Below are 17,298 nucleotides of genomic sequence, written 5' to 3' on the forward strand. Positions count from 1 at the left end.
TAATAGTAACAGATTGCCCAAGGACACACACAATGAGTCATGGAAAAAGTAAGGATTTCCTGGCTCTTAATTCAATGCTCAGACAAGGCCTCTCATGTTTCCAATTTTCTAGAGCCAGCAGGTGGGGAGAAGACAAAAGAAAAGAAGATGGGAGGGACAATTTTTTAGGTAAGCAAAATAGTCAGCCAGAAAAAAATCTGCACAAGCTCTTCCTCTTCTCAGTTTCAGATAACTTATGTAAGAGTAATCACAGAATCTGCTGAAGAGTTTATATCTGGTTTAAAAAAAATGCAATGGATAGAAGAGAGGAAATATATCAATCAGCAGGAAAAAGACACAAAAAAAAATCTTAAAGCAGAAAGAAAAGAACAAGTTTGCTCAATAAGCCTGGAAATAGAAGAGAAAGGAACTTACTTGCTTTCAGGGCAAAGGGATTTGGAAGCTTGCTCCCAAATAGGAGTGTAGGTAGCAGCATTAGCATATGCCCACCATAGAACTGTGAAATAACCTGGGGGTTGTGAACATGGAATTAGGTGACATAAACCACTTCTCACCTGAACACACTCCAGAAACACTGTGTGTTACACTGGTCTATTTAACTTAGGAAGCTGATTCCCCCCAAGACCAACTATAATTAGCAAGAGATGAGGAAGATTCAAGAGACAAATACAGAGTGGATGTATCAGCATCCCCAAAATAACTAATATCCATCCTAATAATGCCATCTACTCCAAAACACTATGCAACTGTTTACAAGACCCATTATGTCACAAAAGAACAGGAAAATAATATTTCATCCCCATAAAAGTAGGCCACCCATCACATTCTGAAAAGGGATCCAAGCAAAAAATAAACAAGATTACGATACAAGTTGTACTCATTTATCACTGCAAAGCACAGCTCACACATGGGCTTTGACAGCAACCTGGATAACTGGCTGAAATAAGACCCATTTCAAAAATGAAACAGACGTTAAAACACTGGTGTTAGACAAAGACATTAACTGCACATGTGTATGGGATGCGTAGGAATGCTTGTCTCAATGGCTGGGATAATGTAATTATTTAGAAACTACTGTCGAACCAATATTCACTCCTGACCTAACCATCACTGAAGAGATCTAGTGCAACATCTAACAGGTGCAGTCAACCCTACACCTCAGAAACTGAATGGCTTCTTTGGGTCCCTACTCACCCCAGTTAAACAGCTGACTGCAACAACAGCCATCACCACAGACAGCAAACTACTGTCAGCAGAGGGTGAGAACAAGTGAGCCGGGAGGCAGCTCCTTCCAGAGTCTCAGAGACACACAAGCAGTGAGTAGCACAGCATTAGCCTGCACTGTGCCCAGGGCCCTGCTGACAAAACTGAGGTACTCAATGCTATTCTTATGAAAGGCTGAGGTAATGCTATTTTTACCTCAGTCTTTACTGATAATCAGCCTGCAAGAATCCCAGGCCCCTGAGACCAGTAGGGAAGTCTGTAAGAAGAAGACTTACTCTTCATGAAGGAGGACCAGGTAACAGAACATACTGGACATACATCTGCATCAGGAAAAGTGTTGCTAGCAAGTTGAGGGAAGTCATCCTTCACCCCAAATCAGCACTGGTAAGGTCACATCTAGACTGGTGGGTCCAGGTCTGGGCTCCCCAGTACAAGAAAGATATGGACCTAATGAAGTGAGGAAAAGGCTAAAAACTGGCTAAGAAGGGACCATGAGGATGACTAAGATACTGAAGTGTCTTTCATATGAGGAGAGGCTGAGAGATGGGACTGTTCAGCCTGGACAAGAGAAGGTCCAGGGGAATCATATCAATGTGTAAAAATACCTGATGGGAGGGAGTGAAGATGAGAGAGCCAAATTCTTCCCAGCAGTGCCTGCTGACAGGACAAAAGGCAATAAGCACAAATTAAAGAGCATGAAATTCCTTCTGAACATTTTCTGACCGCAAGAGGCTGCCCAGGGAGGTTGTGGAGTTTTCATCTTGCAGGCATTTAAAACCCAGCTGGGCATGGTCCCAGGTAATCTGCTCTAGTTGACTGTGCTTTAGCAGGGGGTTGGACTAGATGATATCAAGAGGTCATGTCCAGCCTCAATGACTCTGTGACTCTGTAAATGTATTTCTGTTGCATGCATTTTTTAAGTGAACCAGTAATTAACAAAGATTAGTAGTAACCAAGGCATCCTAGAACACAAATGGTTCAAATGTTTTGTAAAATTTACAAACTGGACTTTATCTACTCTGCTCTTTTTGGGGGGTTTAGACAGTACAAATTTCCCATTCCCTCTTAATTTTTCTGCCTAAATTTCTTTTTATAAATCAATCTCCTTCATTCACTTGAAAGATACTTTAGTCAAATATGGACAGAAAATACTTCTGAATTAAACCAGCTTTGGTTGACTTCTCTTCTTCCCTCCTCCTTTGCAACCTCTTTTATTTACATTACAATATAGTATGAATCTGTCCTTTAGCTCATGGCTCTATGTAGTCCATATTATTGTCTTCAAGCTTCTTTTCCTTCCCCCCCTTTTCCTTTTTCTGTTTCCCAACCACTGAATACTTTCCAGTTTCAGATGAAAATAACAATTAGGTTTTATTATTATGAGACATTTTCTTGTACTGATAAAAATCTTATTATGCGGAAACAAAGCTAGAACAAATTTTTTACCAATGAGATTTTCATGATCACTTTTAACTTCTTTTTAGAAAACATTAATGACCTTCAAGAAGAATCAATTTTCCAGATTCTTTTTTCCAGTTCTTTTTCATATTTTTTAAATCCAATTTTACCATCAAGAATAAATATATATGAACAAAGTGTACACTGGAGTCATATCTCCCTAGAGGCATCATTTTGGATTATTGAAGTATAATTATTACAGCATAATGGTCTGCTCTAATACTTCAAAAATACTGTTTAAAATATCTTCCTTAGGGCAAGGCCACTAAAAAAATATGCTGTTGAACAACAATTGTCTGTGTTATAAAAAAAAAATGTAGCATTTCCCAAAGTTCAGTGAATGAAAAATAGCATAAATTAGTAGAATTGTAGGAAAATGATTATCAAAATGATTAAAGATGTTCCAAAGCTGAGGATTACAGCATGACCTTAAGGTTTGAAAGAAAAAACCTGAAGTTCTTCAAAATTCTACCAGCTTTATAAGACAAACACTAAGAACTACCAAAGATCAAAATCAGGCACTTAACATTTTGCATGAAAACCTTTAATAAAACTGTACCGAGTTAGTGGAAAAAATAAAAATAAAAAATTGTTTGCCTCAAACTTCTACAACAATCATTCTCCCAGACTTCTCACACTAAACCCCTTATTGCTTGACATACAACATGAATAGATATTTTTTATTCACTCTGAACATCTGCCACATAATTTCACTCACTTTGTATCACTTTGTATTTTATATAAAATTCTGTTGTATTGCATACACAACTAAAAACAACTCTCAAAAGGGATTTTGATCTCCAAAACCCTAAATTTCCTTACTAAGCCAAATTAAATGAGCATAGTTGCTTACATGTGCAAGGGTTACTTTTATAATGTGACTGATCTACCTTGACTTATTTAAAATACATAACTGTCCCTTAGCTTGCTTTTTAAAATAGGGTTTTTAATTTTTAAATCTGAAGGAACTTTCAAAAAATCTATTTTTTTTCACATTACGCATTTTTTTAGCACAGTCATAGATACATGTCCACTGTGCATTACACAAAGTCCAGCTAAAGGAAAAAAATGCTTTGTACTTTTCCCTATCTTCTATCTCTGGCTGATCTTCTATTTCCAACTATAAAACACAAATAAAGCCTGTTTAGAAGACAGAAAGACTGAAAAACAGAAGGAAAGAAAAGCACAGACCTTGAACACCAGGAGTAAAATTAAATTAGTTAACTGCTAGAAGCATGAAGCATTAATGAAATAGAAATATAGAATTTTTCCCTTATGAGGAACATTTATTCAGTGTTAATTAAATTCTTTTATTCAAAATCTATACTTACCCAAGTGTAAAAATATTATATCATATCAATAACTGCAGAGTGTAAGCAAGTACTACATTATAAGCATCTTTTCCCCATCTAGTGGAGTGAGGCCTTTAAATCATTTATACTGATTGAAGTCTTCAAATAAAGGACAAAAAAAAAAAAAAAAACAACAGAGAACCCTCTGCATGAACCAGCAGCCACAGCTATTAATTCGCTTGTCTAACAAATAGCTATTGGAGATTAGCTTCAAGCATTTGCTTGCAAAGTTCACATGCAATAGTGTTAATGAGGAACTTTCAGAGTCTGCAATAATTATTTCTCTACAATATATCCAGCTGGCTGGTTTATTCATTTGTAGGCCAGTTCTGCACCACTGAAGCCAAAGAGAGTTCTGATATTAACTTCAAAAGGTTCAGGTCCCTGCCTACAATATTGATCTATCACCACAAATGATTCAGGTGAATTTCTGTAATACTACACAAAATAATTAAAGCAAAGCTGCCACCACTAAAGGACCACCACTATAATTTTGAAGCTTACAAGATGAGAAAAAGGCTCATAAGTCTTCAGATGGACACCCCAAATTACTGCCTAACCTTAAAAACCACTCAGTATTTGTTCATTTGAATGAGAATTCTAGGTCCAAAGTAATCCAAATATGAATGAGAATTCTTGGTAATCCAAAGTGCTGGCAATTTTTATTGGAATGGTGAAACTGGACTGACAAGTCACTTCTGCATAAATGGAGTATCATGTAAGATTAAGATAATTTCTTTTTAAGATAATATAGTAATTTACATGAAATTCTTTTTCTGTGGCTTGTATCTCCTTCAAGATGATTACTTGTTGTAAAAAAAATATTATGGGGTTGTTTTGAGAATCATATTGGAATAATATTGAATATTTAATATGTCATATTTATTCAGGCATTCAGCTGCTTTGTAAATTATCTGAATATAGGCTGGAAAAGGAGTATAATGCAACAGTGAAACTGCACTTTAGTAAGTATTAGTACTTTAACTAGTAACAGTATTGCTGTAAAAGAGTCCCTCTTGACTTCTTCATTGTTTTGTATTAGGAATGCATGCTCTGCCTTTGCAGGAAAGGCTTACATAAAATGATTAGCTATGAAGTGTCACCAGGGTTTTCTCCAGCTTCTGAGCTACTCTTAAAAAATATGTAAACACTGTCTCACTTCTGGCAGCTCATTTTAACTAAATTACAGGAGCACAATCATTTCCAAGTGGAATCGGAGCTCTGCTTCATCTAAATCGAGTGTTGTAGATACAACCTTGTTGCATGCTAGAATCCTCAAAAGATGATCTAGTTACCAGGCAAATGGAGAATGGTCTCTCCCCAAACTCCTCACACAGGAGTGGCCTAAAAAACGTAGAATAAGACTCAGTAGGTCTTTCTAAATCATTCTTAGCATTGAGCCATATAGCTCAGACATGTAAAAGCTTACAAAACAGAATACAGTAAGTTTTACAGATATTATTTAGACACATTATACATCCTACCTTAAAATAGGAAAAGCAGTCACTTAATGGAATATATCCTCAGGACAATCATGCAGAATAGACACTTCTGATTAATTTGACTAGTCATTAGCTACTGCTCCATAAAAATAGAGCTGAAAATGCATTTCCTTTCTGTGTAAGCAGAGAAGGCAAACTGCAATATGAAGGTTTCTGTGTGTTCAGCAGACCTTTTTTTTTTTTTTTCCTTAAAGTTTAAGAAGTACAGTTGACTCTACTTTGCTACAAAGAAGGATATAAAGCCTGGTTGTTCCCCACCCATACCTGAAAAGAGGAAAATATGATTAGGTAACTGTAAGCATTAAAAGTTAGTACCTAAACAGGGAAAAGGTGCAAGAATTACAGAACTGTCTGCTCATAAATAGCATGGAAACAAAGTAAATTTATATCTAATAAAAATGAGGGAGTAACATGGAAACTCATCAGTGTGTAAAACTCAAAGTGGTTAACAAATTGGGAAACAAGAAAGTCCTAGAATTTAACTTCTGTAAATCTAGCAAATGATGAATGAAATAGACTTTGTATGAAAACATTAAATAAAAAGTCAGCAGCAGGCTCTCTGGTGAGTTAAGAAAGAAATATGTTAGCTAGTCACCCCCCATTTCACAATAATAGCCTTTTTTTAATTTGGTGGGACATGTGAAAATAGAAAATATGTCAAAGACTGGAGTATCAACAGCAAGAAACCTTTTATTTAAGGCTGAACTATGCAGGTATATAGTTATTGATAAGAAGCAGAACAAGGGTCAGCAGTACCAGTCACAGGAAGTGAGAATATCTGAGCAGTAAAATGTTCAGTCATTTTCAGGATAATATTTAGAAATGCCATGCATTTTGGAAGAAGTTGGAAGTGGACTGAGTAGCCAAAAATTCAGAATAAAATAATGTCTACACTTGTACAGATTTTCAGACAAGATTCTTTTCCATGCCAAGGTGCTTAATCTTTTTTTTTCCTTCTATTTTCCGTATAAAACTCAAGCTCACTAAAAGCAACAGAAGAAATATAGCTCCCTGAACTGGTTTCATTTATCTACAATGCCATAGCTTACACAAATAATGGAGACTGGAAACTGGTGTTTTAAAATAGTCTCTTTCTCTATATACCATGCTTTTATAGTTTACATTAGCTATATAGGAATAATTTTTTTCTTTCTTTCCGTAAAGTAGAATCACTTCCTATTTTACTTGTCAAGCTTCTGGGAGACAGAAGAAGAAACTTTAACCAAAATGCCTGGCAAAAATCCAAACAGCAATCACATTCTGCCCACCCAACACTCCCTGTGATCTCACTCTGCTACGGCACCTTCAGATTTCTGCAAGTTTTTCTACATACTGCTAAATGGTTGCCACGTTTCACCTCAAGGCATGACAGCTTTCTATTGGATGCTAAACAGTCTCCTTATTTCAGCAGGTTGTGTTAATGCTTATACACCCTTTTGCCCTTCTCTTTCTTCCCACGGGAATATTCCAAGGAGCTCTATAAAATGCATTGGCTGAGATACCTCCACACACTCCCATGGGTAAACCAGCTTCCTTTATATCAAAAGCAGTGGAGCTATTACAAAGAAATATTCACAGAACTGATCTTTTCTACAGATAAAGTAGCAACCAACTTTGAGAAAGAAATAATCTTGTCCTTTTTTTGGCCAGTCACAATTATGTTGGTATATGCCAACAAGAACATCACCAGCCTAGTAAAAGCGTAGTTGGTCTATCTCATCTCCTACACTTCCCTTCAGGCTTTTCCCTACCCCTGGACAGACAGTGCTCTGTCCTGTTTCCCCATGCCATGTGTCTGTCCATTCTAGCTTTCCTAAACAGAGTTTTCTTCTATAAGAAGCAGAAGCTTTCAAGCAGGACCATTTGTCATCAGCCACTACCCCTGGAACAGACCTATGATTTAAGAACAAAGATTTAGAGCACACTACTCTCTTCTGACATTGCAACAGAATGATGGACTTATGCTTCTGAGGGAAAGCAAATTGTATGTTTCTCACTGGAGGCATTACTGACTTCTTCACCAAAACATCCATTCCAGACTCATTTTCAACTGACAATAAAAAGAGGAGAATTTAACAGCTCTCTTCCTTTTTGTCCACTATGTACTTTATCATAGTCAAGTCATCGATTCAATTATTATGCTCTGGGTTTAGAGCCTTCTGTTTATTTGTCCATTTGTCTCCTTGAAGACATTATTACTGTTTCCAACTCTTCAACGTGTAACACTCCTGAGCTGCTCTAAGTGCCTTGGCAAGCTGACCTGTCTGTTAATAAAATGCTAGAATTTATTGACAACCTCCCTCAGGATTCCTCAAAATCTTGTAATTTGTGACTACATCATATCTACTCCAGCCTATAGCTGAAATCTAAGAGAGTTGTATCCATCTGCTTTTAAAGCACTTTTAAACCTACTAAGAATCATCCTTATAAATACATCTTTTATTCTGCAAAGCTTTCTGGACTCCTCAAGTAGCTTCAAAGCTTCCATCAAGACTCTTAATGGAAATGAACAATGTTGTAGCTTTCCATAACAACACACATTCACAAAACACACAGCATAACATGAACTTCTAAGGAAAATCCCCATTATAGAATCATTGTTATCCAATGACTCAGTATTATTTTTAAAGCAAAAGAACTCTTTGTAGCTGATAATGTGATTTCTGTGCATTTTTAGCTACAATATTGACACTTGCACCTCACACAAATCAAGCTATTAATTGCAATCTGTGTAGAGCTAAGATTAGCTCAGATGCCAAGGTTTTGGAAGGAAGTAGCCTTATACAAACCACATTGAACATGTATTGCAGTATTTGGTTGCACACAGGTCTAAATATATCTTTTCAGCAGAGCTTGTTTCTCAGTCACAGACAGCCTCAATTAATAAATAGGAATGGATGTTCTAGTAGTATATCAGACCTCCCATAAGACTTCTTTCTGTATATATTCAGGTACATAAAACATGCGTATTTGTCTTTTCCACAGTGTGGTGCCTATTGATAAAGACAAACTCTCAGTTTCTGCTTAATTGTGCATTGCCTACAGAACTACTTGATCATTAGGACATAACAACTGCACTTTTTGATTTCAGAATTACTTGGAAAAATCAGACAGTTCACAATAGATGAAAACAGGAAAAATTAGTTCTGTCTTCACCCCTTTCAAGCAGTTTATTCACAGGCTATACCAGACTATCTAAACATGATACTTGCAATTAATTGTACATTCATATCTAAATGGTAAATGACTGCATTGGTTTTGCATAGCAAGGTTTTGGTAGCAGGAGGCTGCAGGGTGGCTTCAGTGAGAAGCCGCCAGAACTTCCCCCATATCCCAGCCAATGCCAGCTGGCTCCAGGATGGTCAAGGTTGAGCCCATCAGTGGTGGTGGCTGTGCCTCTGGGATAACAGCCTAAAGAAGGGGGGAAAACCCTATTCCACAATCTGGGAGACAGAAATGAGTATATGTGGGAGGAACAGCTCTGCAGACACCAAGGTCAGTGAAGAAGGAGGAGAGGAGGTGTTCCAGGTACTGGAGCAGAGGTTCCCCTGCAGCCCATGGAGGAACCTGTGCCAGAGCAGGTGGAGGCTTGAAGGATGCAGTGACCCTGTGGGAAGCCTGTGCTAGAGCAGGGTCTTGGATGGACTTGTGGATAGAGAAGCCCACACTGGAGCAGGTTTGCTGGCAGGGCTTCTCGCCCCATACTGGAGCAGTTAATGAAGAACTGCAGCCTGTGGGAAGGGCCCATGTTGGAAAAGTTCATGAAGAACTGTCTCCCATGGGAGGAAACCCACACTGGACCAGGAGAAATTTGTGAGAATCCTCCGCCTGAGAAGGAAGGAGCAGCAGAGACAATGTGTGATGAGCTGACTATGGCCCCCATCGTCTCTATCTTTGCACTGCTAGGAGGAGCTGTCAAAGAATTGAGAATATAGTTCAACCTGAAAAGGGAGAACTTGGGGGTTCTTTTCCAGATTTTGTTTTACTTATCATTATCCCACTGTGATTTGATTGCTAGTAAATTCAGTTAATTTCCCCAAGTAAAATCTGTTTTGCCCATGACAGTAGCTGGTGAATGATTTCCTCCTGTCCTTTCATTGACCCACAAGCTGCTCGTTGCAGTTTCCCCCCCAGTCCAACTAAAGAGGAGGGTGATAAAGCAGCTTTGGTAAGCAACCAGGGTCAAACCCCCATGATGACATATCTGAGCATCTTTTTTAAGAAAACTGCTTTGAACGGTATAACCAGATGCTTATGTAACAGGCAGCTTTTGACATATTCTAGGCAAAGGGAATTTCACAGAAATGAATTGTTCTTCCAGAGGATCTTCTCTCTCAAGCAGCAGGAGACCATACTTCCAGAGGAGGCACTTGCCTGCATGCTACATGTTCACTGCTGCTTACTTGGAGCCCATGGCTTTTTTGGTAATTTAATCTACTTCTGTTTACTGGAGAACTGCCTTGGAAAAAAAGAACCATTTACCCTTTCTGAGAAACTAATGACAAATTTTGAATCTCGGTTTAGGGTCACTGCTGTCAAGGTTCTGATTTTTCACCACTCAGCACTGAAACAACCACAAGTTTCAGTGAGCTTTCACAAGTAAGCTCAGCTTGCATTTTTCCCATTCATAGCTTCAGTTTAGGCTTGCACATGATTGATTTCATTCTGTTTCAGGAGAGAATATAAATGGGCAGCTCCTTCCCATTAGAGGAAATGTAGCCACGCCACATATTAGATAAGGGACATAATACCTTCCCATTAGCATGTCCAAAGCAGCCACAGATATCACAAAACCATAGCCTAGAAATGTGAGCCTGTGCTGCAGATATGCATGAGTCATATAGGGATACGTAAGGACATACTGACATTGTTCAATAAGCTCCTGTATATACAGAACTGAACAGCTCTCAGCCAGGAGACATGCTTTAATAAAGTGTATGCAGAATCAGTATGAAACGTTTTTGGTACAATTTCCACAAGAATGTAAAAATACTAATTATAGTTCAACTAAAAAAATTGCTCCCTCTGAGACTGAGGTTAACAACAAAAGAAAGGGATAGTCTCAACATATATGCCTGAATGCTCCAGAGATACTTTTAAAAGACAGCTTACAGTGAACACCTAGTCAGATAACCTGAGTGACATAATATAAATCAACTTAATATGGAACAATTAAGCACCAGACAAAATATTAATTTCTTAATTGAATACATAAATTTCTATAATTCTGCAAAAAAGTATTCAGATTTGTCATTGAAACACTAACTCTCTTAATATCATTTGCTCTTGGCAGCATCTATTCATAATTTTATATTCTAATTTGTTCATACAAAATTAGAAAAGTTTTATAATTTTTCCTATTTATTCAGCAGTGTTTCAATAGATTTATTATGGCTCTTATTAAATGCAGAAAAACATGAAAAAACTCCCAAATATATACATTATAAGTTCTTTTATTTAAAAGCCACTGAAATATTTGTATGTATATTTTACAAAATTATGTCTGCTTTCATATATAAGATTTGAGTACTTCTTTCCTGTTTAAATCATTTGAAATTAGACTTAAAAACTTATACATAAAAATCACAAATAAACCAGAAAAAAAAAATCCATTCTGTGTCATCCTGTAAACCTGAGTTAGTCAAAACTACAAAAAGCACATAGCAGGCACTTCTTTAGTAACCTGCAAAAATCAAAACATCATTATTTTGGGTAAAATCTGAGTAGCCAAAAGAGGCTGGCTGGGTTTGTTTCCATTATATAGAACTGGTATATAGTTTACATTATAGAGTTTACGTTATATCTATATCTATATAGTTTACATTATATAGAACTGCTCCGCTACGGAAAACAAACATGACTGCATTTAAACAGATTACAATGTATTTTCAGTGGCTGCTTCATAATATTGTCAATGTTAATGCAGAAGTTTCAAAGACATAGGCAGTTGCAAGCTTGAGAAAAATATTTTTTAAAAAAATTGTATTGTATCTAGGAACTCATCATTTGTCTATGAAATACTAGAATATACATATTCAGACCTCAAATTTATTTTGTGGGAGATTTTCACTAGGCAAGTAATAGCATGTGATTTACAAAAATGTTTAAAGGAATAATAAGCCATTTTACTGCATAAATTTACTTATTTACTTTTCCTTTCTGGCATAGTTTAATAAAAGACACAATATTTTCTTTTATTGTATTTTTGTCCTGTCTTTGCTGCTGTTTGACAGTGCTCCAAAGGAGTGGAATCCAGCTTAAAAGAATTTGTACATCTCTAGCTCCAAATGCCCAGAACAAATGGAAAAGCTGAACAGATTTTTGTAAATTTTACTCAGCTGTTAGCTTCAAAAACGATTGTCAAAAGACACAAGTGTATCTGTTATCTTCAGCTAACTTTTTACAATAAATGATTTTGAAATTGCTTTTCATATACATAGTGACATAAAAGTATCAATATTAAAAAACACCAAATATCAAGGGATACTTTAGTTTGGATCAAACATAGACCTGAGAGACAGCAGTAATTTTATATTTTGTTTTCCATGACCCTTTTGATACTCATATACTAGAGCTACTAAACTATAATGAATACTGTATTTATTAATTCTAATATTTTCTGAGCAAATTATATTCTATATTTCTAAACCAACTTGTCTTTAGCAAGTTTCCTGCACTGTATTAAGAGACTGACAGAGAATTGACAGGCTGTTCTATGAGAAACCTTGGATTTTCCTTCTTTTTTGTAAGCAAAATAACTGCAAATGAGTTTTTCCTTCAGAGACACCACTAGGGATTCTTACTACAATGGCAGAATAAACAGTTTTTTGTTTTTTCTTAAACAGTGGCTTCACTCTTAACCAAAGCAGACAGTGCTGAAAGCTACCAGGGGCACTGGATGCAGCTCCAAAAACTATCAAGAGCTATTTGAAACAAAATTTTGAAACAGCTCAGGAGTTCTTAATCACAATATTCCCTCAATTTCACGCAACTGTAAAAGTAAAAAGAAAACCATGATCTGTTTAACTCTGAAAACTGTTGTTTACAGTCTGTGGCCTTATGAATAGTGCCTTGATAGGGCAAATAAAATGTCTAGTTTCCTACAACAATGGCAGTGAGAGAAAATGTGCTCAACAGCCCCATATATCATCATAAGAATTCAATATCCAGGACATTTTCTGTTCACTGTGCTTGAATTCAGAGAAAGACGAGATAAGGTTAGAAAAACACAGCAGAGATTACTTGTCACTTTAAAGCATCTCCCTGTGTTAACTGTTCTGTGCTTTAGGCTCTGAAATACCAACACAGCCTCTGAGACTGTGCTGAGAAGAAGCATCTGAGCAGTGCTGTGATAAAGTACATGATAACTCAAATGGGTACTAGCTACAAGTCTTTGCAAAAATTAAGAATAATACACAAAGTAAAGCCCAACCATACCTAAAGCAAAGGGCTGACAGCTCAGGTGGTAGGCATTCATATAGATTGAGTGTGTAATAAGGTAACACAGCTTTCCGTGCAGTGTAATGGAGCTGAAGAGAAAGTGGCAAAACAATGCTCAGAGCAAAGGCAAACTAAAAAAATTCATCTTTTGTAGTGGCAAACTCCTTTCTCCCTTCTTACTGCTTTTCTCATTGCTCCAGGGTAAGTATCAAGTGCCTCAGTCAATCCTATTACCTTGATCTGAGACATCTTTAGTGTGGGTGAAGGATTACAAGCCTGGGAAGGTACAAATCAGGGCTGAAAAACCATGTTCTCCAGTAAACCCAGGAGTTGCCATCAAACAGCAAGAAACAGTCTACCTTCTTTGGTCCTTCAGAATTTACAGGCTCAAGCTTCCTAAGATTTAACTCTCTATCGTCTATCACAAAATATCACTGCAATTGTTCAGGTGAAATAAGAACTGAGCCAAAGACAACTTAGTACCTAGGCTCAACAACCTGGGAAACTTATAAGCTGGCTGTAGTGAGCACCTTAAACTCAGCAGAGCTATGTAGCACAGTCTGCTGCTGCTCTTCTCTTCCAGGCTCCTCTAGAAACATAAATCACACTGAAAGATCTTTATGGGGTCAAAAGAGAATTGAGAAGTGATTTCAAATATTATGTTACTAAGCAGTAGCACACCAATGGAAAATAAAATCTAATTTATGTTTCAGCACTGATACAGAGTCTGCTAGTCCCAGAGAGTACTTCCAGAGCACAAGGCCGAACAGAGTTTATTACAGATTATTAGCAACTAAGCAGATTTCCTCTGTGTGCTTTTTACAGCCTAAGCATCACCCAATGCAGATGCATACCAAGTAAAATTCTGGCTTGTCAACACTGCAGTACTGTAATATAATTGGGAGAGAGGGCAAATACATTCTCAAAAAACATGGGTGTCAATGAGATCATTTTTGGTTACCTAATTAAAACAAATTGGATTTAAAAAGCCATCCTGACAGGGTATCAGGAGTTAAAACTGTAACTTTTAGAACATTACATTAGAGCTGCCTGTTATATACATTTCCAAATACTGTATGAAAACATAAAGAAAAGCACCAGTAGAAAGCAGTGGTCCATTTAACTCATCACCATGTGTCCAACAGTGGAAACACATATAAATGAAAGGAGAAAACTCTGACACTTTCTGGGGCTGTTTTTTCCTGCTAATTCCTCCAGCATTCAGTTGCAAGAGCCTGGCCCCTGTTGAACAAGAGAGCCACTGTTCCACTGTGTAGACAACAGGGAACTCTGGAATTATTTCCAGTTCAAATACAAGTTTCATTGTAATACAGAATTAAAATGTTTTAAATTTTTCTAGACAACTGCCAGATTAAGGTCTACCACAAAATAAAGCATAACTAGTTTTGTCATTTTGCCATTACTCCATTAAGATACATGAAATATCAGTTTTCAATTAGCACCCTTTTATTATTCCCTTTTTGGCTCACAATCTTCACTATTTTGGATGCAGCGTGATCTTATGCCCAGGCAACAGCACAATTTAGTATCATTATTCAACTCTCTTCATATCTTGCCAACTTTTTTCCATGAAAAATACAGAAAAACTAGGATCTGTAATTCTAGTATTTGCTGAACATGAAGGAGCAAGCCAGAAAAAAACCCCCCAAAACAATAAGGCTGGTAGACCATTATAAAGCACCATGGAAAAGCCTGGGCAAACTTTGTTTCTGCTTCATGGATTCACTAACTGAGATCCAAACAAGGTTTATAAGGATAAAAATAAATAAAACAATATTTTACTGGACAATGTTTGCCCCCTAGGACAAACACTTGGTGATATTGACTGTCTGCCAAGGAGAATGACAGTTAGAGTCATAGAATTTTATCAAAAAAGCCATTTTCCTTTCCTCCCACTTGACAAAATAGAACATTATCTTAGCAGAGCAGGTTTCTGAACTTGGGCTTTTCAAAAACTGCAAAGTGTGTTGCTGTGAAAGACAGGACATTGTCACCTTGCCAACTTTGGCACGCAGGCAGGAAAACCACAATCTGTGCAGGCCAGTGCTCAGTAAATGAGCTTAGCAAGCTTAGCATCTTTGCTTTCATCTGTTCTACAGAAATCTGGGGCTGAAAGGCCATGGTCAAAGGGTCTCCAGGGGATGCACGGGGGATGTCCCACCCCACGGCTGACATAACCCTATGCTTTCAGGACCTCCACCAAGTGCCTCTAGGGCAATGGTTTCTTTACAGAGGTAGCCTCACAAAGCTAAAATCATCCAGGAGCAATTAAGCACAATTGTCCAGAGTCAGCCAAGGAAAAAAAGGAGTTCTGAGTATGCACAGAAACAATACATAGGGCCTTGGCATACAGGAAGAGACTCCTATTTAACCTGTCATGAGTAAAGCAGGGAAGAGTTTTACCACAGATTACCGGTAATGTAAGAGACAAGGAATACATCCTCTTGCATCAGACAACCAAAATGTTCACTTCTTAATAGGAAACATGGACTTCTCAACTGCATGGATTACTACTGCAGGCCAATCCTTGAAATTTATAATTATTGCAATCTATTGGCATCCAGGAGATTCTTTAATTTCACAGTCTCTGTATGTACAACCCAGTAACAATTCTGACCTTGGGTATTAAAATAGCATTGAAGTGATCAGTGGCTGCTAGTGTACCCAAGTGATCACCATGCATAGATTCCCTGTTTCCAAGCACACAAGATGCTTGTGTAAGTAAGAAACAACGCAGGTACCTATTTCAAGCAAAGTGAGATGCAAAGTGAGAAGCAATGCAGGTACCTAAAACAGGAGTTTTCAGCAGCTGTACATCAGTGTAACTCTCTTAAAGTCAATTACTTGATCTTGTTTTACAACCTTTTTTTTGCTTCAAAATCTACAAAAAGACTACTTTTTGGTAATCATAACTCAGGGACCCTAATTAGATGTGCCTTAAGTACAAACAGGAAATATGGGTGAATAGAGGCTACCTGATTTCACGTTAGACACTGTTAAGGACACTCAGTCCCACTAAGATGATGATTCTTTCACAGCTGCCAGAACAAACACAAACTCAGTACACTTCCTGCTCAACAGCGGGTTACTTTAGATTTGTATTACTACTCAACCTACTGACTGTGTAACTACAGGGGAACACAGAAGCATCATAAAAAGGCTGAGTTGCTATGTCATATCATCATGAATTCAGTTGTCTCTGTTGCATTTGTAAAAGTCATACTCTCCAACCACATTACAAAAGAAATAAAAATCACAATTTAACATGCCCACAACAATGCTTCCTTCGGAAAATTTCTATGACTGCTGAGAACTTCCAAAGTAACATACAGAATAATATTTTCACTATTGGAAATCTATTTTTTGATGAGGATTTTATTTTTTTGGCAACTGTAGCCTAAGTTTGATGAAATTTCTTTAAATTTCATCACTTTAAAGTGATGACATGAACTGTTTAAAAACCTAATGGCATTTTCCACCTTGGTCTACATTTTAATATACTAGAGGGTCATGCAACTACAGAAGAGAAACCCTCTGAAAGGGATTATTGCCCACATACTTTTCCAGAAGTAGCATCTTTATAATGAAACAGAAGCTGTTCCTTACCTGAAAAGAGTTCATGCATCGAAGTGAAGGTGGCAGAGATGTGGTACTCAAACCCAGTATCAACAATAATTCCAAACATGTTTCGGATGGAAACTTTAAAGGATGAACTCCTAAATCAGCTTCCCATGCATCAGCAAGCCTACAGAGTTAAAAAAAAAGCTTCTTCATTTTCGTAAAATATAACTAAACCATAAGTTTCAATTAAGTATTAAAATGTATCATAGCACTTTGACAAAAAATTCCCTTCATGTTTTCCCCGTAAAAGTCAAAGATCAGTGTGTTTTACCAGAAAAACATGGTGTATTTAGATAAAGTGCCTTACCCATACCACCAATATCTTTCAAAAATATACATAATATGAAAGGAAAATTTAGCATATTTTAGAAAAATTTACTCATGTTTCTAATTCAAAGTTTCATTACTTCTGAACAAAATTTCATCTGTCACTTGTAATTTCCCATTATATTTTACACATAGAATATTCTTTGCAGTACATAATGCCTCCACTTTTTATTTTGTTTCTAGAAAGAAAGATTCCATTCAATTCTGAAAGACAGGTCAGGCATGATTTTCAAAACTGATGTTCATTATGCTCACTGGGAACTTACTCATAGTCTATACCAAGAAAAATCAATTCCAGTTCACTTTTATTTGGATGTATTAAAAGAGTTAAGATTTCTAGAGTTACTCATAAA

At 37.0% G+C, this 17,298-nt stretch overlaps 1 protein-coding gene across 1 annotated transcript in view; it reads right to left on the reverse strand.

Annotated features, from left to right (window-relative positions):
- The window catches only part of UBE3D (ubiquitin protein ligase E3D), a 78,200-nt gene that overhangs the window by 15,793 nt on the left and 45,109 nt on the right, over nucleotides 1-17,298 (reverse strand). The window contains exon 9 of the mRNA XM_030267509.4: nucleotides 16,604-16,742. Coding sequence (XP_030123369.4) covers nucleotides 16,604-16,742 — 139 coding nt within the window. The remainder of the gene's footprint in view (nucleotides 1-16,603; nucleotides 16,743-17,298) is intronic.

Source organism: Taeniopygia guttata, chromosome 3, assembly GCF_048771995.1.
Source record: "Taeniopygia guttata chromosome 3, bTaeGut7.mat, whole genome shotgun sequence".
NCBI lineage: Eukaryota > Metazoa > Chordata > Aves > Passeriformes > Estrildidae > Taeniopygia > Taeniopygia guttata.